Source organism: Vicugna pacos, chromosome 3 (assembly GCF_048564905.1).
Source record: "Vicugna pacos chromosome 3, VicPac4, whole genome shotgun sequence".
Classification (NCBI taxonomy): Eukaryota; Metazoa; Chordata; class Mammalia; order Artiodactyla; family Camelidae; genus Vicugna; species Vicugna pacos.
Genome location: NC_132989.1, coordinates 13,837,572 through 13,861,305, shown reverse-complemented (window position 1 = coordinate 13,861,305; position 23,734 = coordinate 13,837,572). Strand labels below are relative to the sequence as shown.

The 23,734-nt window shown below is 33.1% G+C and overlaps 2 protein-coding genes across 4 annotated transcripts in view; one reads left to right on the top strand and one right to left on the bottom strand.

Moving 5' to 3' along the window:
• Positions 1 to 23,734, bottom strand: part of LOC102540475 (proton-coupled amino acid transporter 2) — a 135,120-nt gene that overhangs the window by 49,607 nt on the left and 61,779 nt on the right. The gene's annotated exons all lie outside the window — the stretch shown is intronic.
• On the top strand, positions 10,830 to 11,768 carry LOC102540712 (olfactory receptor 2L3-like). The gene has a single exon (XM_006219731.2). The coding sequence runs from the start codon at positions 10,830 to 10,832 to the stop codon at positions 11,766 to 11,768; it is 939 nt and encodes a 312-aa protein (XP_006219793.2).

Sequence of the window (23,734 nt, the reverse complement as noted above, 5' to 3'; positions counted from 1 at the left end):
TATGCAGACATGTATTTCTGTGCACTTAATGAACAATATGAAAGTTTACAGACGTAATAATATTGGAAGAATCTGAAAAAATAATTTGTTTCTTTCTCCAGTGAACTGACCATTGACACACCAGTGAAAACGTCTGTAGAAGTTATCAGAACTCCTTCCCCAAACTTGGCTGATAGCCATCCTGGACTGTTAGTGACTTAGCCTACATTTCCTGAGTCTCAGTGGACATTCTTGGGTGAATACCAAAAAAAAAAAAAAATGAATAGAATCTTCTCTGGTAAAGAAAGCCTAGAATCAAATCATTGTTGCTCCTGAGTTTCCATGGAGGTATTTGAAATGTCAACTGTACAGATAAAAGATTAATATATACATTTGTTTAGACATTTTTCAAAGAAGTTTACTCCGGAAATGACATTGTTTATGCGATGATGGCTAGACCACTGACAGCTAATCAAAGCAGTGAGTTTGCGAAAGTGCGGATATAATAAAAGGTACTAATACTAATTGTATTTTTACTGTTGTTTACCACAGAAGAGGAAGGACTCTTCAGGAAGCACTTAAAAGGAGTATATTCAGAATTAAATACTTCTGTTTATACCAAGCAATTAATACATCCGGGCATCTCATTAGCCAGGGACTTCCGAAAAGAAATTTTGACTGAAGTGGGTTTAACGAGACATATAGTAATTTATACTAAAATATTTACTCTTAAAGATGAAAAATAGATACGCTATTCAAATACTTATTCACATTTTTTTAACATGAAGCTCTTTTTAAACCTAAAATTTGTTATTTTATAATTCTGACAATTGATCTGATTGGGAACGATTAACTGTGAAATGATGTAGTAAAGTTACTAAAGGCAACCGCTGATACTGTGTATGAACTACGGTTCCAGAATTACAGTGCATGGATCTACCCTTACCTGGACCACATTTTGAAATATAATTCAAAATAATTATGATATTTTATGATAAAGTATATTAGAAACGTTTAAATGAATTAAAATATGTCAAATATGAGAATAATTTATTTGGCTGTAATTGAAACAAGACATATATAGAAAAAAAAAGAAGAAAGTTGGAGGATAAACAATATTTATCCAAGAAAGGAGGATTCACTGTATCCACAGCCTGTGATGTATTCTCACTATAAGGGAAAGATTGTATCCAAGACGAAAATGCTTTAAAATAGCGTAGGTAACATAAATTATATTTTTAAGGAGTAGACTTGTTTTCATGCAAGCATGCTGTGTGGTCACATAGGTGCTGATTCTGTCTTATGAACTTTTTGGCAATGTTTATTAGTGTTTGGATAGAAATCATTCAGAATGAAAGATGATCAGTTTAGGAAATGAGTGATGTAAGCTGTGTAAGAGTTGGTTAAGAGACAGATTTTAAACGCAGTTTGAGGGGGAGCGAGTGGCTGCACTTTTTACAAAACTGTTCAGCAAAATTTTAGTGTATGAAATGGACAATGGAAAGTGGTCTTTGACCTGATTCATAGATGTGCTTTCTGAACGGCAAATGAGATGTCTTCGAAGAGATAGTGCCTGGTGATACTGCAGTAGGCTTTGGATGTACTCAAGTGATACCCATGGAGTACACCTAATACCTAAGAGTCCCAATCTTTCCAAAAAAGAGTGTGGAAGACAGCCTTTCTTATTCCCTGCTTTTTGCAAATTTTTCTTTTTCATAAATGAAGAGTGATTACATACACCCATTGTAATCGTATTTCTGCTTCCTACCTGTTCTTTTACCTTACGTGGGTCCACAGTTTCTAATCAAAACCTAGAAAATACTTGCCTAGATTTTATATGAAAATATAAAATGGAATATATAGAGAAAGTTAAAAAAAGGCTAGTATTACCTGTCTTTGGATATATATGGGTCATTTATACACATAAATAATATTTATATAATATGCATGTAATTTGAAGGATAGCTTTTAAAAATAATCCAGGAAACTAACTATATGCTTAGAGTTACCCATTTTTTTCTATTTTTAAACACAAACTATGTAAAATTGAAATATCTTATACTTTGAACTTTTGTATTTTATTTCTTTGCTTTTCACTTCTTGCATACATCAATACATTTTGAGTGAAAAAATAATATCTGAAAAAACAACTTGCAGAGGTTTTGAGAAAATCAAATGGGTATAGCATACAGAAATAATTGAAAACTATATAATCGTGCAGTAGTAGCGGAAGGCAAGTGAGGGGAATGTAAATGATGGTTATGACAATGATATTGATAAAGATGCTGAACTGTACAGCTTCCCTTCAATGGTATTTTATACTCAGGCATACACTGTTTTTATGTTTTCTCTCATTGATAGCTTGTAATATACCATGTTTCTTTGTACCTGTTCTACATAAAAACAGAGGTGCGGGTAAATTATTTAAGCTTATATTTCTTGTAAATAGATGAGCTTGAATTACGTCTAGTTTTAAACCTAAACTCCCTCTGGTATAATTGTGTAATGAAGCAGAATAAATGCATTCTTATATGCAAAGCAAAATTTGGAGGACATATTCTTAAAAATCAGTTTCTGTCTTTGAAAATATATTTCTACTTAATTATCTAATAATGCTGATTTGCCATTGTAAAATTTTACTGAATAAATTGGAAACACACAAACATGCACACACAAATATATCTGTGTATTCTAGATCTCTTTATACTGTAAAAAAAATGTTCTCAGACTGCATACCTTCAAAAATTGAAAATATATTACTTGAATATTAAATACTGTCAGCAACATTCCTAAGCCAGTAAATTAATATAAGCCATTACGCAGCCTTTGACTCTTCATTGTTGTGGAAACACTTGAAGGAACAGAGACTCTCATGTACATTTCCATGTATAGGTACCGCCCTGGAGAACTTTGCTTATATAGAATCCAGAGAACACTCTTCTGGGAAATTTGATTCTGATTCTATGCAAACCGTTTTACAATGCTATAAATTCCAGATAATTGATGGCAATGCAAAATAATTCTTATTATAAATATTTGGATTGATGTATGATGATTTTTAGGAATTACAAATGACTTCCTGTAGCTAATGCATTCAGAGAACCCTTGGTAAAAATTGACCTGGTAACCTGGTAACTTGGTTTACTGGTTTCCCAGCCGTATACATGAAGAATAAGGAAGGTTAGTTTGGGGAAGTCCAGCATTTTAGTTTACTTCAGAGATCTTAGAAAACAGCAGGTGATTCAAATTCCTGTAAAACCTGGTGGAGAGTGTCTTTGTGCTTTTAGAGTCTTGTAAAATTCTGAAATTTTCTTTTAACACTCCCAACAAAGGTATTTTAAGGCTTGTTAGATAAATCCATACTCTTGCTGCACTTCTGGAAATAGTCACACTGGCTTTATTTTGTAATCAATAATAAATATTTCATTGAGAATAGTTTTGAACAAAAGCCAAGAGAATGAATAGAAATCTGTGCTTCAGTGGAAAATTCTGCATTATCTAGACCCTGGAGGACATCCTTCCATGTTTTCCAAATCATTCACTAGGTCACTATACAGCCTTGAATAACTCGCTTCATATCTGCCTGATTCTTTTCAAAAATCTTTTAAATAATAAAACTATAGTTTAAAAAACCATGTTTCATAAAATATATATGAATCACTAAAAAGAGGCTTTTTCCAGTGTTTCATTTTCAATTTATAAACAGAAGAAAATTCTGCAATGAAATTGATGAACATTGCCTTTAAGAGATGGTCATACGCAATTCATTTTGAAACTTGGGCAGCATTTGGATGATTTTATTTATCGTCTAGTATATGTATATCTATCATCTGAATTACAGAGCAGATAATATGCTTGTTCTTTTGCAAGTGAAATCTCCTAGGAAGAGAGAATTTTGTATTGGGAGCAAAACATGAATTGGATTTCATTTAAAAGCTTCGATTAAAAAAATAATAAAATAAAAGCTTTGATTAAAAAATAATAAAAAGATAAAAAATAAAATAAAATAAAATTTAAAAATTAAGAAATAAAGAAATAAAAGCTTTGAAACACCAACTTTAAACATAATGTGTGTGGTTGTTGTGGGGTCAAGTGAAAATACCTTAAAGCTAGTATGTATTAGAAAATAGAATATGTCAAAATGAGTGAATTATAAACATTGAAATAACTTTGTGTTTTAAGACACCGTTTACATACATTCTTGATCTTCTACCTCCTATATAGAATTTCATTTTTAATATCTTTAATTTTTTATTTTTCTTCCTTTTCAGTTATTTTTTGTGTCAGTCAATAAAAAGTGACCCACTCATATTTCAGATATGTTACTCAAAATATTTAATATTTGAGGAATAAGATAGGGGACATAGGGGATGCATTTAGATAGACAGATAGATAGATAGATAGATAACAATCTGGGAATCCAGAACTCCAATAATATATTTTAAAGTAAATTCCCTAAGATTCCTTAAGATTTCACTTCAAATCTCTGATCAATTTTGTCGTCTGTAAAATATCAGTGATAGTGTCAAGGTCAAGAGATTAGTGGTAAAGATTAAATACAATTTAATCCTGAAACATATCCTGATACATTCCAGGAGCCAACCTATAGAAATGGTCAATACATGTTTAAACCTTTATTTTCTCTTCCACGTAGGACATAGCCCAGATTCACCGCTTGTTTTTAATCCTTAATGTATAACCATCATCAGGTTTTTTTTTTTCCTTATAGCTTTTTCCTCTTCTGTGTAATGTCATTAATGTTGATGCCTAGTTTGCAATTTTTTAAGGGAAATTTTAAAAAATCAAACAGATTGAAAACATTTTGTAACTGTAAGTAGGATATTTATTGTTCTTGCAGTGGATAAAAACAAAAGGCAAAAAAAAAAAAAGCTATTTGGATTTATTTTAACCTAAGAAAAAACCTACTTCACTTTAAACCTGGAAGTATTCAAGACTAATTAATACTCAACATTTGAGATTTGCCCTCCTGTCAAATGTAAGTCTTTTAAGTAATATCATGTGACAGAATGCTTAAACAGTGCAACATGCATAACCAAAAACATGCTCTTCTGGCAGTCACGATACATGGAATCAAATATCAGATATGATGAGTCATTCTTTGCTTCCCTTATTTGCTTATTTTTTTCACTTTTAGAGTGTGATAATATTAACTAACTCATGGAATCTTTATTATACGAACCCTATATAAAATATGTGTGATAGGAATGATCACTATTCCATTGTTAATTTCAAACATTGTGTTTTGACTTAATAATTAAGTTAATAACAATTGTATAATTTGGAATCAGTTGAATATGCTATGTCATGTTGAATACAAATGACATATATGGAAAAAATTTGTTCTCCCACTTTTTTGTTTGCAAAGTTGTCAAACGCCAGGCATTATCCGCAGATCAATCCCTTTACACATGTTCGTGACCCTGCTATAGGTTTTCTGCAATATATTTGGAGTTTCAAATGTGAAATAATTTCAGTTACATTTAAATCCTATTTTTGACTTTTTATTGTGGTAGATATGCATACTATAAAGTTTACCACTGTATCAGTTTTTAAGTGAAAAGGTCAATGATATTGAATGCATTGACATTACTGTACAACCATTGCCCATATCACACAAGGATGTTACCCAATTGGGTAAGATAAAACTCTGAAACTCGGTACCCATTAAACACTGACTCTCCATTCCTCCCATCTCTCAGTCCACAGTAACCACTGCTCTACTTCCATCTATACTAATTTGACTACCTTGGGTAACTCATATATGTGGAATCATGTATGTGGCTTGTCATGACCGACATATTTTCATTGCATCTGCCAGCTTCATCCGTGATGCAGCATGTGGTATGTCTTCTCTTCCTTTGCGCTCTAGTTTGCCTTCTCTTTTACGGGCTGTTACAAATAACTAAAGTATATGCTTTAGCTTTATTTATTATATAAACTCTTTTCACCTTAGTTCTTAATTGAAAATTTAACTGACTAAAGTACTTTATATTTCTCAGTTTCCTCCCTTTTTATGATTATATATTTATATATTCCATATTCTGTTTATTCATTAATCTGTCAATGGACATTTGTGCTGTCTCCACCTTTTAGCCATTGTGAATAAAGCTAGGAGCATGGGTGTACATTTATTTTTTCTAGGTTCCACATTCATTTACTTTGGACGTACACTTAGAAGTGCATTGTCAGATCATATGGTGAATCTGTGTTTATTTTTGAAATTGCAATAGCATTTTGCACACTGGTTACACCATTCTGCATTTCCACCACCATGGCATATGTTCTAATTTCTTCACATTCTTGCAAAAACTTATTTTCTGTATTTTTTTAGTACTAGCCATCACCCAAATGTGAAAGCTGGTATCTTGTTGCAATTTTGACTTTAATTTTCCTAATAACTTTAGTTGCTATCTTTTCTTGTGTTTCGTGGCCATTTGTATATCTTTGAAGAAATGTTCATTCAAATGTGCCTACCATTTTTAAATTATTTTTTCTGTTGTTGTTGAGTTGTAGTTCTTATATATTCCCTATCTCAAAACATCATCTGATATACATTTTGCAAATATTTTCCATTCTGTGGGTTGCTTATTCACTCTACTGTTAAAGGTCTTCAAGGCACAGAAGTTTCTAGTTTTGCTGAAGTCCAATATATCTATATTTTTGTTGTTGCACATGCTTTTGGTGGTATGTCCAAGAATGCAGAGCTGAATCCAGTAACATGAAAATTTTCTTCTATGTTTTCTTCTAAGAATTTATAGTTTTAGCTTTGTATTTAGCTTTTTCATCCATTTAAGTTAATTTTTGTGCATGCTGTAAGATAATGATATAATTTCATTATATGTATGTGGATCTCAAATTATGCTGGCAATATTTGTTGAGAAGACTCACACTTGAAGGTTTGAGACCTTTGTCAAAATCCATTTGATTATATACGTTAAGGTTTTGGGGTTTTTTTGTATCTGTATTTAATTTTGTTGATTTATGTTTGTCTTTATGCCAATACTACAGTCTTTGTTATTGTAGCTTTGTCGTGAGTTTTGAATCAGAGTGAATTCCCCAATTCTTTTATGATTATTTGGGTTATTCTGTGTATCTTGAGATTTTGTATGGATTTTAGGATGTATTTTTCTACTTCTTCAAAATCCTCTTGGGATTATGATAGACATGTCATTGCATCTGTTTTTTGCTTGTATTAACATCTTAACAATATTCAGTTTTCTGATCCGGGAGCTCAGGATGCTTTGCCATTTGTCTTCAATTTCTTTCAGCAATGTTTTGCGACTCTCAGTGAAGAAGTTTTTTGCCTTCTTTGTTAACTTTATTCCTAGACATTTTATTCTATTTCATGATATGGTAAATGTAATTGTTCAATTACATTTTTCTTGGTATCATACATTACTAGTGTATAGAAATACAGCTGATTTTGTATCCTGCACCATTGCTGAATTTATTTATTAATCCTAACATGTTTTTGTCTACATGTAAGATAATGCCATTTGTGAACCAAGATAAGTTTAATATTTTCTTTACAGTTTGGATATTTTAAATTTGTTTTACTTGCCTAACTACTTTTTAGTACTTCCAGTACTATGTTAATTAGAAGTGACAAAAGTGGACATTCTTGTCTTGCCCTTGACCTTAAAGGAAAAGCTTTCAGTCTTTCACCATTGAGCATAATGTTAGTTGTGATTTAAATTGTTAACCGTGCCGTGGGTTTTACACTACTACTTTAATATTTTATTCATGTAAACAAGAAGATGATCTCAGTAGCCCTCAGGATGAACCACTGGTTTCATAACCACCCCACCTGATTCCCCAGGAAAATATTTTATCTTATTCTAAAACATTTTCCTCTATTTATCAATACATTTTTACCAATATACTAATTTTTAAATAATTAATAAATAACAAATAGCACCTCTTGACTTGTCACTCTGGTTACTGTGAACGGAGAACTTCTCCCTCCATATGACACTATTTCCATCTCTTTTTTGCTTTTCCCATTCCTTCAGCATAGTTACATCCCACTTTGTGTCTGTGGTGACAAGACTGACAGCATTGTTTGATCTTCCAGTATATATTGCTAAAATATAAAAATATAAATTATTCTGAAATCTGATGATATTTTAGTGAGTATTTCTCTTTATACAGTTCTTGTCATTATCGATACGTTCTTCATCCAGACATTCTTAGGACCATGTATTTATAGGCAATATTGAGAATTTTCAGAAAATGTTTTCGAGCAGACATTTAGAATTTTTAAGATAATGCCTTTAAATAAAAGATTTCTCATTTATTTTTCTGTGTACTGTTCATGCTGTTTGAATATGGTGGCTCAAATATATCAATTCTGAAAAAGCTTTTCTTTGATAATATTATCTCCATTATTATTTTTCTGGGAATGACAATAAGCATATGTTGGTTTCCTTATGCTATTTCTCTAATTCTCCTATCCTTTCAAATAACAATCTTATTACATTATTCTTGCTGTCCTTTTTTAAAAATTAATTCTGTAGGGTTTTCCCCTACTTTGTCTTAGAAACTTTCACTTACTCTTTTTATTAATTATATTTTTTAATTTTCAAAAGTGTTACCTGACACTGTTGTTTTTTTGTATATCTCATGATATTTATGTTGTGGATTAATCATGTCTCATACTTCTTTGAAGAGGCAAATTCTATTTTTAAATATACCCTTTACTGCGTTTTTCCAATTATTTTAACTCTTTGTGTATGAGTGTGTGTGTAAATATGTATGTGTATGTGTGAGTGTGTGCACAAGTGTTCAGCTTTCTCTTTGTTTTGAACATTTTTTATTGAGTTATAGTCATTTTACAATGCTGTCTCAAATTCCAGTGTAGAGCACAATTTTTCAGTTATACATGAACATACATATATTCATTGTCACATATTTTTTTCTCTGTGAGCTACCACAAGATCTTGTATATATTTCCCTGTGCTATACAGTATAATCTTGTTTATCTATTCTACATTTTGAAATCCCATTGTGTCCCTTCCCACCCCACACCCTCTTGGCAACCACAAGTTTGTATTCTATGTCTATGAGTCTGTTTCTGGTTTTTATTTATTTATTTATTTATTTATTTATTTATTTATTTATTTATTTTTAGATTCCACATATGAGTGATCTCATATGGTGTTTTTCTTTCTCTTTCTGGCTTACTTCACTTAGAATGACATTCTCCAGGAACATCCATGTTGCTGCAAATGGTGTTATGTTGTCAGTTTTTATGGCTTAGTAGTATTCCATTGTATAAATATATCACATCTTCTTTATCCAGTCATCTGTTGATGGACATTTAGGCTGTTTCCATGTCTTGGCTATTGTAAATAGTGCTGCTATGAACATTGGGGTGCAGGTGTCATTTTGAGGTAGGGTTCCTTCTGGATATATGTCCAGGAGTGGGATTCCTGGGTCATATGGTAAGTCTATTCCTAATCTTTTGAGGAATTTCCATCCTGTTTTCCACAGTGGCTGTACCAAACTGCATTCCCACCAGCAGTGTAGGAGGGTTCCCTTTTCTCCACAGCCTCTCCAGCATTTGTCATTTGTGGACTTTTGAATGATGGCCATTCTGACTGGTGTGAGGTGATACCTCATTGTAGTTTTGATTTGCATTTCTCTGATAATTAGTGATAGCTTTCTCTTTCATGTTGAAGAATTCCTTAGAACTCTGGTAACAGTTGGCTCAAGAATAATATTTACAACTAAAATACTCCATACTGTGTAGAGCTTCATCACTTATAATGTCTCTCAGAATTCCTCTTCCCATATCCATGAGAAGACTCTCAGAATATCATTTTTTCCACTTACATGATAAACCATTCCTCCATCCCAATTTCTCTTTCAAAAGGAGTTAACTATTCCACCTCTCATTGTGCCTTATGCTTATGCACACTCCTTTAGTTTGTAACATGTCTATTTCTTAATCATCATTATATTTTTTTTAGGAGAGAGAGGCTATAAATATATGCACCTAATTTTACACACTAATCTAGAATTGGAAAGATTTTTAAGTACAACAAAACAAAAAGTGAAAGTTAAGGTAAAACAAAGTACCATAAAGAAATGTTTATCATGTTATTGTTAGAAAAGCAGTGAGACATAAAACATGTGCTTATAGGGAGAACATGAGCAGATTCATGGCAACTACAAGGAGCACATTTTATAGCTATCCAGGCAAAGGGACCAGCACTCAGAATCTCATTGAGGTGGAAGAAGAGAATGATTTTGTGTAAGTGGTACTTGATGCTTCAGATTCATTCTAGATTTCATAACACATGAACTAAATAACATTACCTGATAACAAGTAAGCTTGATTTTACATTTCTGCCTAGAAAAGTATCAAGAAAGAAAAATAGCTTCTCAGCATGAGCTGATAGGTTGCTGCAGTTTTAGAGGTAAACCTTAGGGCTTGAATATGAAAGAGAGATAATTCCTTAATCATAATAAATATTTTATTCACAAGAGGACTTGTATAATATATACACTTACATGATATCTGATTTTGATATTGAGTTTGTGTAGCACAGTAAAACATACTTATCTAATGATGTAATAATACTTGAAAAAAGAAACTTTAAAGATTTCTTGGAAATCACTTTGGCAACAAATGTTTGCATCTTAAAAATTTAATCTCTGGCTCAAAAAAAACTTTTATTTTTTTCCAAAATGGAAAATTTCAGTTCTTCTTTTAAGAGTTGTGAATTTTTACATAATGCATAGTCAGACTAAAATAACAACTTAAATAGCTATTGTTTTGTACTTAATTTTTTGTCTGTCTCTAGGAAAAATCAGATCAATGCTCCATGGAAAACTATAATCAAACATCAACCTATTTCATCTTAATGGGATTGTTCCCCACTTCAAGAATTGGCCTGATTCTTTTTATCCTCATTGCTCTCATTTTCCTAATGGCTCTGTTTGGCAACCTATCCATGATCATTCTCATCTGTCTGGACACCCATCTCCACACACCCATGTATTTCCTACTTAGTCAGCTCTCCTTCATTGACCTGAACTACATCTCCACCATTGTCCCCAAAATGGCCTCCAACTTCCTGTTTGGAAACAAGTCTATCTCCTTCATTGGGTGTGAGATTCAGACCTTCTTCTTCTTGACTTTAGCAGGAGCAGAAGGATTGCTTTTGGCCTCCATGGCTTATGATCATTATGTGGCCATTTGCTTCCCTCTTCACTATCCCTTCAGGATCAGCAGAAGAGTGTGTGTGTTGATGATAACAGGATCTTCGATAATGGGCTCTATCAACTCCTGTGCCCACACCACATATGCCCTCCACATTCCTTACTGCAGGTCCAGGGCCATCAATCATTTCTTCTGTGATGTCCCAGCCATGCTGACTCTGGCCTGCATGGACACGTGGGTCTATGAGTACACCATGTTTGTGAGTACCAGCCTCTTCCTTGTATTGCCTTTTGTCATTTTTGCATGTTCCTACGGCCGCGTTCTCCTTGCTGTCTACCGCATGCGCTCAGCAGAAGGGAGGAAGAAGGCCTATTCAACCTGCAGCGCCCACCTCACTGTGGTGACTTTCTACTATGCACCCTTTGTTTACACCTATCTGCGCCCAAGATCGCTTCGATCTCCAGCAGAGGACAAAGCTCTGGCTGTCTTCTACACCATCCTGACACCGACACTTAACCCTATTATTTATAGCTTGAGAAACAAAGAGGTAACAGGGGCCTTGAGAAGAGTAACTCAGAGAATCTGCTCTAAGAAAATTTAGACAAAGTTTTTACATGAGTACCAAGATTTTGATATAAATCCATTCATCAGTGTACAGTAATTAAAATATTACTTTATCATTAAATGCAAGGACTACAATTAACCTAGAGAAGAAAAACACTCATTTGCCTGGATGAAATTATATATATATATGTGTTATATGTGTATATATAATTTATATATAATATTATATGTATATATGTATATATAATGTTTATATAACATATATATACACACACACGTACATATAATGAGCTTTATTTTAATTTGTGGTGTTTTTTTCCCCATCAGTTTCAAATGTTTATATTTCTTGCTGAAATGTTGTCAAAGGGAAAGTTCCTTCCTCACGTAGTGATAGAAATGGAAACTGTCTAACTGAAATTGTCATTCCGCGTAACAGTTCTACTATTTTCCATTTATTTTGCAATATATCTAAAGCATGATTTCTGAACATCTAGATCAAATTAAAAGTCAGAACACTTCCTTTTCTTCTCATAGTATGCCTATAATTCCCAGTAGCAGTTATTCTTTCTTTTTACAAAGAGAAACTATTTCAGAGATTTAGCTGGGCTTTATCAAGGATTCCAAAGTTCTTATCCCACTCTGAAAGGAAAATGACAAGTTTATGTTTCTTTCCGGGTGGTGCATCTCAGGAAGTGGTTTAGTATCAGGGGATCAACACCAAGGACCTGGAGATGCCCACAGAGATCAAGGTGATTAAGAAGTTGATTATAGGACTATTTTGTCAGTGTTTAGTAGTTAGAAATATCAAGGACATTCTTGCAAGCATTGCCCACACTTAGAACATACTTAGTTAGCTTCCTAAATAGCCACAACAACTCTTATATTAGATAATGTCTCTCAAATGCGATTTTATTTGTCACTTACTAGATCCCATATTTCTACTGAATCAGGTTGGGGAAAGTTAATTTTTATGAATCAGTTATAACCATTCATATTATGGCTTAATCACTTTTCTAAACAAGTCTCTCTACTACGTTCAATATCAACCCATCAGCTCAGGTGAACTTCCTGGGTAAATCGTTATCATTATCCATGATCAGTGTGGAGATGTTCTTCACTCCTCAAACGTGGCAGGGAAGAGAAGGTTCATGCCCTACATTATTTGCAGGGCATAGCACAAAATCAAAACATGAGGCCTCCTGTTCAAAAAGAGGATAAAGTCGCCTGTATTGGTGCTTCAATGTAGTTTTTTCTCAACATTAATTCATTAGATATTAAATGCAATAAAAATTACAAATAATATTTTGTCTCAGAATTTTGTACATAATAAAAAGTACTTCATTATGTGATACCTTCACTGATGATAAGATTTCTAGGACTCATTTTTCTCCAAATTTATTTTTATCAAAATTTATAACTTGGAAACTTTATTCTATATTAATGTAGTATAAAGTGTTTTCAGTCACTGGTGATAAATATTAGGGTGGGATTAATTTTTGATAATTTTGAATTTTTTAATATTTAAAAGAATCTTTCTGCTTATGTTACTGGAGCTCTAGGAATGTGTACAGGTTGTGAAAATGTTGAGCTGAATTTTTGATAAATTATATCAAAATACATATTTTAGTACACATAGAGCTGATAATTCTCAAAGAGAATTTTTCTAAAAAGATTTGTTTTTTTAATATATTTCAAACCATCAATTAATACAAATCCATTTCATGTAAGTTTGAATTTAATTTTAAATATAAATTTAATCACTAATATTTTAATGATTCCTCAAATTTATGGTAATTTGTGGACTTTGTGTAAGAAACCCAGGAGTATCTTTGTTTCAAATGAATACTCCTTCATTTTATCACCATACTTTTAATTACAAAATACATTGTTATTAAAATTTTTTGTTAATAATTATTTTGTGAAACAGCATGAAAAGAATGTCTTTTCCACCAATAAATTTCAAGTTAATTTAAAATCTTTAAATATTATTTCCATTTCTAAGCCTTTATGTAATTTGCTTTGCAATGTTGAAACAGTTTTTAAAACCACATATTCTGTACTCTTTAATAAGTGTTAATAATTCCCTGATGTACTTTATTGCCATGGTCATTTGTGCTTTCTTATTTTGTAATAATTTACTGAAAAACCTCATTGCCTAAGCTTTCTAATATTTCCTCATCTGACACTCAGGTGATATATTTAATTGTTTTGCAGATGACACAGGGATGGGCTCTGGATGGAAAGGTAAATCAACCCCCACCTTCAGCATGGGTCATTCCTCCTGCCTGACAAAGTTCCTTCTCTCTCCCAGTCACCATTCTTCTTGCATCTGCAGTCGTTGTCATCCCCAGCACCAGTTTGGGCCAATGACTCAACCCAATCACTCCATTGCGGTCCTGCGTTGCCCTGAACATTAACGAATGCGTGCACATGGGGAGGCCAGGCCAGCTGATCCCTTTGCAAATGACCTAGATGACGTGTACAGTCCCCATAGCTGGAGTACAACTGCACTGAATGCTGCTGCTGGCACTGAGTATAGTTCCTCTGCTCACATGCACACTCAGATAAAATTATTAAGAATTCTAGGTGGCAAAACACAGCATTTACCAAGCAAGCGTGCTAACTGTATGTGAGAGCCTATGTAAGCAACATACACATACTCTGAGAAAGATAAAATGAATTAATACAAAGGAATGGCATCAGGCAAAATGAAGAAAATAATGGGAAAGTCTGGGGTTTTTTGGTCCGTTTTTATTCTTGGAAATAATCTAAGAAAGTGTGGAATTGAGCAGGGATCCCTTCTCGAGACTCCTTATCCATTTCAGATAGTGAAAATTAGAAATTAAGAGACATGGCACTATTCTGGGCCCCAAGACACCATGGTTTATTAGATTAATAATCTTTTTTTAACAAGAAATTGCAAACAAAGTTTTTTCTTTACTTTTTATAGTAACCTGTCCAACAAACAAAGATTTGAAGTTATATGATATTAATTTCTTGTGTTGTCTTCATCAGGCCTTTGATTACTTCAGAAAACTGAGTCTTCTGTATAAAAGGGCAACGGGTTTTTTTAAAAAACAAGTACCTAACATTCTGTATTTGCCTGAAAAATCTTTCATTGTTCTTATGATTAAATGGACAGCTAAGTTTTTTTTTACAGTGATCTATAATTTTATTTGACCAAGTGCTTTAAAACTTCTTAATGTTTTTCCAAAATTACCAACATCATATACTAAGTAAATATGTTTTCACTTCAAATTAACTTTGGGATTTTCCATAAGACCCCTGGAAAATCTCAGAAGAAATTTTCTTTCATCTTAGAAAACTAGAGATGTTAAAATAATTGGGCTTATTTGATATGTCAAATTATATGGGAATAGTTGTCAAATAAAAAGTAATACTAAACCTTCTTTATCTGGTATTTGTACAGATGGATGTTATGTGTTCCAGGAATTATATGAAATATTCAGAAATCTGGTATGTCCTGGTATAATGATCAGTTATAATTCCAAATATCATCTCAAAAGATTGCATACCACAGAAATAACTACACTTTCTTATCAAATGAACACTCCACTCATCAGATCTTTAACAATGGACATTTTAAGTGTTTGTCATTTGCAGGGAGCTATTGTTTTAATCAGATGCTTTTGAAAAGTGTTCCTGCAAAACTGCTGTTTCTCTTCAAGGAAATCTATAAAAAAACTAATGGTAAAACTGGATTCAAGCAAGAAAGTTTTCATGACATGGGGCTTAATGAACTAGGGGGATGATTATAAGTTTTGATAATGTTTATTTTGAAACATCGCTGGTTCCTTAAAATTTTGGTTTTGAAATCTAAGAAAACCTTTTCTAAGCTATCTGTGACTTATGACAAACTGTAAAGTATACCTTCTACCATCATAAACAAAGGTGCTTTTTCTCCTTTACTTGATCCCTGAGGAATCTGGAAGTTCTTGATGTTTCTGTCCATGAAAATATACTTACTTATTTGCCTCAGTTCAATGTGAATCTGTTCTCTAACAGGACATAGTTGGAACTACTGGCTATGTTATCAAGGCTTTCAGTGGAATGTCATATACGTAGACTCAGATATGATCAGACAGCTTTGAGAAACTAAGAGTGATTTTATGGAGCCAACAAAGGTCTTTGGAATATCAGGCTAGTACTTTGATTACAGGCTTCCAGCAAATCAATTTTAAAAAGAACTTATATGGATAATTACTATTCTTGATGCACTTATATCAATGGCAAGGCCAAGGTTAATGCAAACAAATTAGCTTTACTGTGATTATTTTTGTAAAAGTAATGGGGAATGAAGTAGACAGAAAAGTGATCTCTGCTCATTTGCAGACATTAGAGTCTAGTCCTGGTAATTGTCTTTATGTTTTGTTATTTAACTGTAACCAGCCTGGATCCTGAATTCTTCTAGTTTCCCCCAAAATCTGTCTACAACCCTCCAAACTAATAATTCCAACTTTCTTCTACCCTTCTGATTTGGAATCACACTAAGGAAAAAGACTGCCCTTGAATCTCCTTGGTTGAGACTATACCAGATTCTTATCATTACACAGATGACAGACAGAGCACTTCGGGAACTAAACCTTGAATCTACATCTCCCACTTAAAAGGTTTTCTTTTGACTTGAGAAACTGCACACCAGCTGGAGACCTCCAAATCAAACCAGCAAGGGAGAGTAGTAGCTGACGTCACTGTAGACTGCTTTTGCCAACGTTGCCCGATCAAGATTTCCTACTTAAACTAAAAATAAAACTTTTCCTTCTCTCTTTCATTTTTTAAAAATGAGAATTGGCCTAGAACTACAACTTCATTACTCCAACCTCCCAGGCCGTTGCCAGTGGGGTAACTTTTCAAACTACTGGATTTTTTTTATTAAAAACCCTAATATGCCCATTAGTGGTGCAATTTTACCAAAAGTGGCATTAGTCCCAACAGGATTAGCATATATGTCAATTTATAAAAGTTATAAACACATCCATTTTGCAATTCATTTTATGAGGATATTTTTCTCATCTGAGTTCTTGGTATTTTCAAGATTTTTTGTGAAAATATTTACCACATGTATTTTGGTATTTGGGACACAGAATGGTGTCTCTTTTTCAAAATAAGTAAATGTGATCTTTCATTAAAACTGTGTGGAATATATCTCCATTTCTCCTACAGTGTTGGTGGGAATGTAGTTTCGTAAAACTGTTACAGAAAACAGTATGGAGATTCCTCAGAAAACTAAAAATTGACTTACCATATGGTCCAATATTCGCACTCTGGGGCGTATATCCAGAGGGAACTTTAATTCATAAAGATACATGCACCCCAACATTCACAGAAGCACTCTTTACAAAAGCCAAAACATGGAAACAACCTAAATGTTCACTGACAGATGACTGGATAAAGAAGCTGTGGTATATTTATACAATGGAATACTATTCAGCCTTAAAAAATAATAAAATAATGCCATTTACAGCAACATGGATGGACCTGGAGATTATCATTCTACATGAAGTAAGCCAGAAAGAGAAAGAAAAATATGATACGATATCACTTATATGTGGAATCAAAAAAAAGAAAAAGGAAGACACTAATGAACTTATCTGCAAAACAGAAATAGACTCACAGACACAGAAAACGCATTTATGGTTACTGGTGGGGAAAGGGAGTGGGGTGGGATAAATTGGGAGTTCAAGATTTGCAAGTATTAACTACTATATATAAAATAGATAAATGACCAGTTTCTTCTGTATAGCACAGGGAACTCTACTCAATATCTTGTAATAACCTATAATGAAAAGGATATGAAAACTAATATATACTAAATGTATGTATATGTATGACTTAACTATTATGCTGTACATCAGAAACTGACACAACATTGTAAATTGACTATGTTTCAATTAAAAAAAACCTGCATGATATTATGAATAATTCAACTGGACTGAACAGAGAAAAAATTTTAAAGTTATAGAAATACACAATTCAGGATATGACTTAAATTCCATATTCATCATTCTAAGTGAAGTAAGCCAGAAAGGGAAAGAAAAAATACAATAGGTATATATATGACTCAAACATGCTGTACACCAGAAACTGACACATTGTAAACTGGCTATACTTCAATAATTAAAAAAAAATCCATATTCTTCTTTCTTCTCTTAGGATAAAGGAAATGCACTGCTCCATGCTGTGCTTGGCTTTGTGATGTCTTCATGGGAGGTATGTGGCACTCAGTACTCACCACTTTACGCCGTACTCGTGGGAGAAAATGGTTATTTTAGAATCAAATTATTCCATAGGTTTGCTGGGGCAGGGAATGGGCTGTGTGGGATTCGCTTAGTACTCTGACTAAGCACATCGCAGTTTGTTCATTCATGGTTATTAGGTCAGACAGATGGTGGAATAAAGGATTACACATGCATCCCTGCACAGAAACACGGATACAAATAACCATCCACGCAAAAACACACCTTCAGGAGAGCTCTGGATTCCAGGTGAGAGGTTACAGCCCTCAGGTGGAGCACAGAAATGAGTAAAGACACACTGAAGTGGGTAGGAAGGACAGTTTACTCTACTCGAGTCACTCCTTCCCCAGTGCCATGAAGCACAGGACACAGAGAGATTTGCTCCTCTTGAGTGCTCTCCCGTGGGGAAAAGAAAGGCAAGTGAGCATCCGATTTTAATATAAACCCAAACATCAAGCCCACTTGCCCACGGACCCTGTAAGTGCACCTGCTCATGTTACCTCCCTGCTGGGCTTCCCCAAATTTCTGGCTGGGCTGATTAGTTCAAGGCTGTCCCTATCCAACCTAATCTATAAGAACAGAAATTGTGACTTCTTCTTTTATGTTTTTAAACTTTTTTTTATTGAGTTATAATCATTTTACAATGTGGTGTCAAATTCCAGTGTAGAGCACAATTTTTCAGTTATACATGAACATACATTCATTGTCACATTTTATTTTCGCTGTGACTTCTTCTTGAAATACAAAAGCATCAACTCAGGAATAAAAGTTTCTCAAGTTTGGAACGTGACACTGCCAAATGACAAAATAATGCACAGGCAACTGGCCCCAAGAAATGGAGATCTAAAAACTTCCTGACAAAGAATTCAGAATATTTATCTTAAAGAAATAGCTATAAGAAAACACAGAAAACTAAACAATATCAGATAATCAATATTTTAACAAAATGAGAAGTTCAAGAAAAAAATCAGATATCTTAAAAAGAACCAAATCAAAATTCTAAAATTGAAGGACACAGTGACTGAACTGGAAAAAAAAAATCAAGAAAGGCTGAACAGCAAACACGATCAAGCCAAAGAAAGAATGAGTGAGCTCCAAAACAGATCCTTTGAATTTTTCCAGATTGAGAATTAAAAAAAAAAAAAAGAATACAAAAGTGTGAAAAGATCTCACAGAATTTATGGGATTTCCTAAACAAACAATATATGCATTATGAAAATTCCAGAAAGAGAAGATAAAGGAGAAAATACCGTATTTAAAATAATAATGACATCAACATCCCAAATCTGAGGAGGGAAATAAACAACCAGATCCTTGAAGACCAAAGAACTCAAAATAAATTAAATTAACACAAAAAAGTCTTTACTGAGATGATTGTAATAAAAATTCAAATATTTAAAAAATTATATTTAAAAAACTTAAACAGCTCCAATACTGTACTTCACAAGTAAAAGTGGAATTAATTAGAAGCATGAAAAATATAAGAATATTTAATGTATTATCTACAATAAAATTATTTTGTTGTATATTTACTAAGATTGCAATAAAGTTAGTAATATAATTTCCTTTAGTTTAATAAGTGAAAATTGTCTCATACTTTAATATGTGTTTCTATCTGAGCTGAAACCATTGAAAATACATAATACCTAAAATGAAGGTAACTCTCATATATTTGATATTTTAAGAATCTGGCTTACATGTTTTTATTAAACTAACCATATTCCATTTAGTGTATTCAATTTTGGGCTGATATAACCAAAACTAGGAAATTAATTAATATATGCAGACATATTAGTGTGTACTTACTGAGCAACAATATCTAAAATACATGATTCAAAATGTTTAATAATAACAGTGGAAGAATCTGAATAATTTGTTTCTTTCCCTACTGAATTGACCCTTAACACACCTTTACCAGCTTTGGCATCTGGCCACTCTGGGCTCTTAGTGACTTAACCTACATTCGCAAAATCTCAGTGGGCATTCCTAAGTGAATACAAAAAAAGGGAAGGAAGGAAGGAAGGAAGGAAGGAAGGAAGGAAGGAAGGAAGGGAGGGAGGGAGGGAGGGAGGGAGGAAGGAAGGAAGGAAGGAAGGAAGGAAGGAAGGAAGGAAGGAAGGAAGGAAGAAAAGGCAGTAGCGTAAGCCTCCAGGTAAAGAATTCTTAGAAACATTTTGCTCCTGAGTTTCCATGGAGGCGTTGAAAATGTCAGCTCTAGAGATAAGATATTAACATGTACATTCATTTAGAAAATTTTCAAAGATGTTTACTCGGAAAGTGACTTTGTTTATATGATGTCCATTGCTCCTCCGTCAGCTAATCAACCCAGTGAGTATGTGAACGTGCAGATATAATAAAAGGTACTAATCTTAACTGTCTTTTAATTTTTAATTACCACAGAAGAGACCGAACTCTCCAGCAAGGGCTTAAGATAAATTTATTCGGAATTAAGTAGCTTTGTTTATATTAAACAAAGCATACATCCGGTCATCTCTATTAGACAAGGAACTCCAAAAAGAAAACTTTATTTGACTGAAGTTGGCTTAAACAAGATATATAAATAATTATACTAAAATACGTATCCTTAAAGATAAAAAAATTGATGAACTTCTCAAACACATATTTATGGGCTTTAAGACATGAAGGTCTTTTAAATTTAAAACATGTTGTACAATTCTGAGAACTGACATGACTGTAAATGATTGATTATGAAATGATAGTTAAACATAGAAATATTGGTAATGAAAACAACAGCTTAAATGGCCTACGAGCTACTGTTCTGGGCTTGTGTTCAGTGGGTCTACCCTCAACGATACCATATTCTGAAGTATCATTGAATATAATTATGATATTCTTTGATAAAGTACATAATAAAAGTTTATATTCATTAGAAAAGGTACTTCGATTATAAGAAGAAATTTATTTGCCCCAATTTAACCAAGAAATTTATAGAAAAAAAGGAAGTTGAAGGATAAACAGTGTTTTTTTAAAGAAGAGGATGATTCATTCCATCTACAAACTACAAAGTATCCTCCAGAAATGGGAAAGATTGCAGCACAGTAGAAAATATTTTGAAACAGCATAGTTACCTGTTCTTTAGGAATAGAGATCCTTGTACGCAAGTAACACTGTGTAATCCTGTACATACTGATTCTATTGCAGTAACATTTTTGGCAGGTTGGTTACTACTGTGTGAAATCATGAATAATTTAAGGTAATCAGTTCAGGAAACATGATCTATGCTACATAAGACTTGGTTAAGAAAAAGAAGACTTGAAATAAAATTTGAGGTCCAGGAGTGGCTGTGCTTTTCACTATACTGTTCAGGAGAAATTGAGGAGGGTGAATGGGACAAAAGAAGGTGGTTTTGGAGCTGATTCAAAAATGTGTTTTCTGAACGGGAACGGAGATGAGGGTCTTGGAAGATGCTCTGCATGTGCTCAAGTGACATTTGAAGAGAAAACGTCACACTTAAGGGTACCAGTCCTAAACAAGGACTGTGGAAAACCTCATGTCTTATATCGTGTTTATTATAATGTTTCTAATGAAGGAAGAGTGGCTACACAGTGCTCCTGGTAATCTCAGTGCTGCCTCCTACTTGTTCTTTTGCCCTCCATGAATCCACTCTGTCTAATAAAAACCTAGAAATTGCTTGTTTGAATTTTATATAAAAATACTAAATAAAATGTATCTCAAAAATGGCTACTATTAACTTTCTATGGATGTGTGTGTGTCTCTATATACACATATAATTTGAAGGGTAACTTCTAGAAATATTTGAGGTAAGAAACCATATGTTTAGTTATATTTAACCATTTAAAAAGTTTTTAATCACAAACCTTGTGAAATTGAAGTGTGTTATGCTACTAATACTTGCATTTTATTTAGTTTTTTTCTTCCTGTATACATCAATAAATTTCCAGTGAAGGAACATAATACTTGAATAAGCAACCCTGCAGAGGTTTTTGTGAGAATCAAATGGGCAAAGCACAAATAGATAATTGGAAACTATAAAATCATGCAATTATAGTGGATGACAAGGGAGGTGAATGTAAAATATGGTGATGAGAATGATACTGATAAAGATTAAAATTTACAGCTACTTTTAAATGATACATTATATCCAGGCATGCACTTTTTTTTAATGTTTTGTCTAATTGATAGTTTTAATATCTCACATATCTTTAGGTTTGTTTTATAGAAAAGATATAGGTTTAGTTAGTTAAATTTCTTATTCCAAGCTTACATTACCTGTGAGTAAGTGAGTTAAAATTATAATTAGTTTCTAAACGTAAACACTCTCTGGTGTACTTCTGTAATGAGCAGGATAAATATGTTCTCATTGCAAAACAAAATTTGAAGGACATATGCTCATGATCAGTCTTTGTCTTTAAAAATATCTGTGTATCTAATGACCTATTTATTAGCGTTGATTCCTCATTGTAAAACCTCATGGAATTATATTAATTAGAAGCATGCAAACACATAGACACAACAAATATTCACTGCGTATTCTAGATCTCTTTATGCTGCTAAAATGTGGTTCTCAAACAGCATATCTTCAGAAATTAAAAATACACATTACTTGATTATTACATACTATCAGTAAAATACCTAAGTCAGGAAACTAATATAAGCCATATGTAATCTTTTGTCTCTTCCTTAGAAGAAATTGTGGAAAGCAAGGAATGTGGAATGTCATGTAGGCTTCTATGTAAGGATACTGTAGACAAATATATTTGTCTAGACACAAGAGGACACACTTCTGGGTAATGTGATTCTGACTGTATGAAAGCCATTTTACAATGCTGTCAATGCTAAGTAACTGACGGTATTGCAAAATAATCTTACTGTAGACTTACAGATGAATGTATGATCGGCCAATTTTTAGGAACTACAATTGACTTCACGTAGCTAACGTACTCAAAGATCTCCCAGTATAACTGACCAGGTAACCTGGTTTACTGTTTTCCCAGCCTTACACGTTGAGTGAGGAAAGTTCATTTGGGGAAGGTACAACATCTTAGGATATTTTAGGGACCTAAGATGGTAGGAAGTGATGTAATGTTCTGCAAACCTGTTGGCGAGTGTCTTGTGCTTTAGAGGATTCCACAAGTCTAATCTGAGATTTTTCTATCACTCTTCCAGCAAGGCCAATTCAAGGACGCTTCTCTGGTGAAATCTGCAGCCTTACTTTACCTCTGTAAATTATCACACCAGCTTTGATTTATGATCAAGAATGATCTTTGAGAGTAATTTTGATGAAAACTGAGGAAGGTGTAGGATATAAAAATCTGTGCTTTAGTGGAAAGCATTATCTAGAATTTAGAGAATACGCTTTATGTCTTCCAGCTCCATCACTAGGTCACTACATGGTTTTGAATAACTTTACATCTCTGCCAATTCAGTTTTTTTTATCTTTTCAATAATGAAACTATATATTTAAAAACTATATGTTCTATAATATATATGGATCACTGATGCTTTTTCAGTATTTTATTTTCAACTATAAATATAAAAATAGGAGAAATACCTGCAATGAAACTGATGCATATTGACTTCAAGAGATGGTCATATGTAATTCATTTTGAAATCTGGGCCACGTGTGAATGGTTTTATTCATCATATAGAATATATAGATATATGTACAGTCTGAATGGATAACAGATCATATGGACGATCCTTTGCAAGCGGATTCTCCAAGGTAGGGACCATTATGTAATGAGAGACATGTTTTGGATTTCAT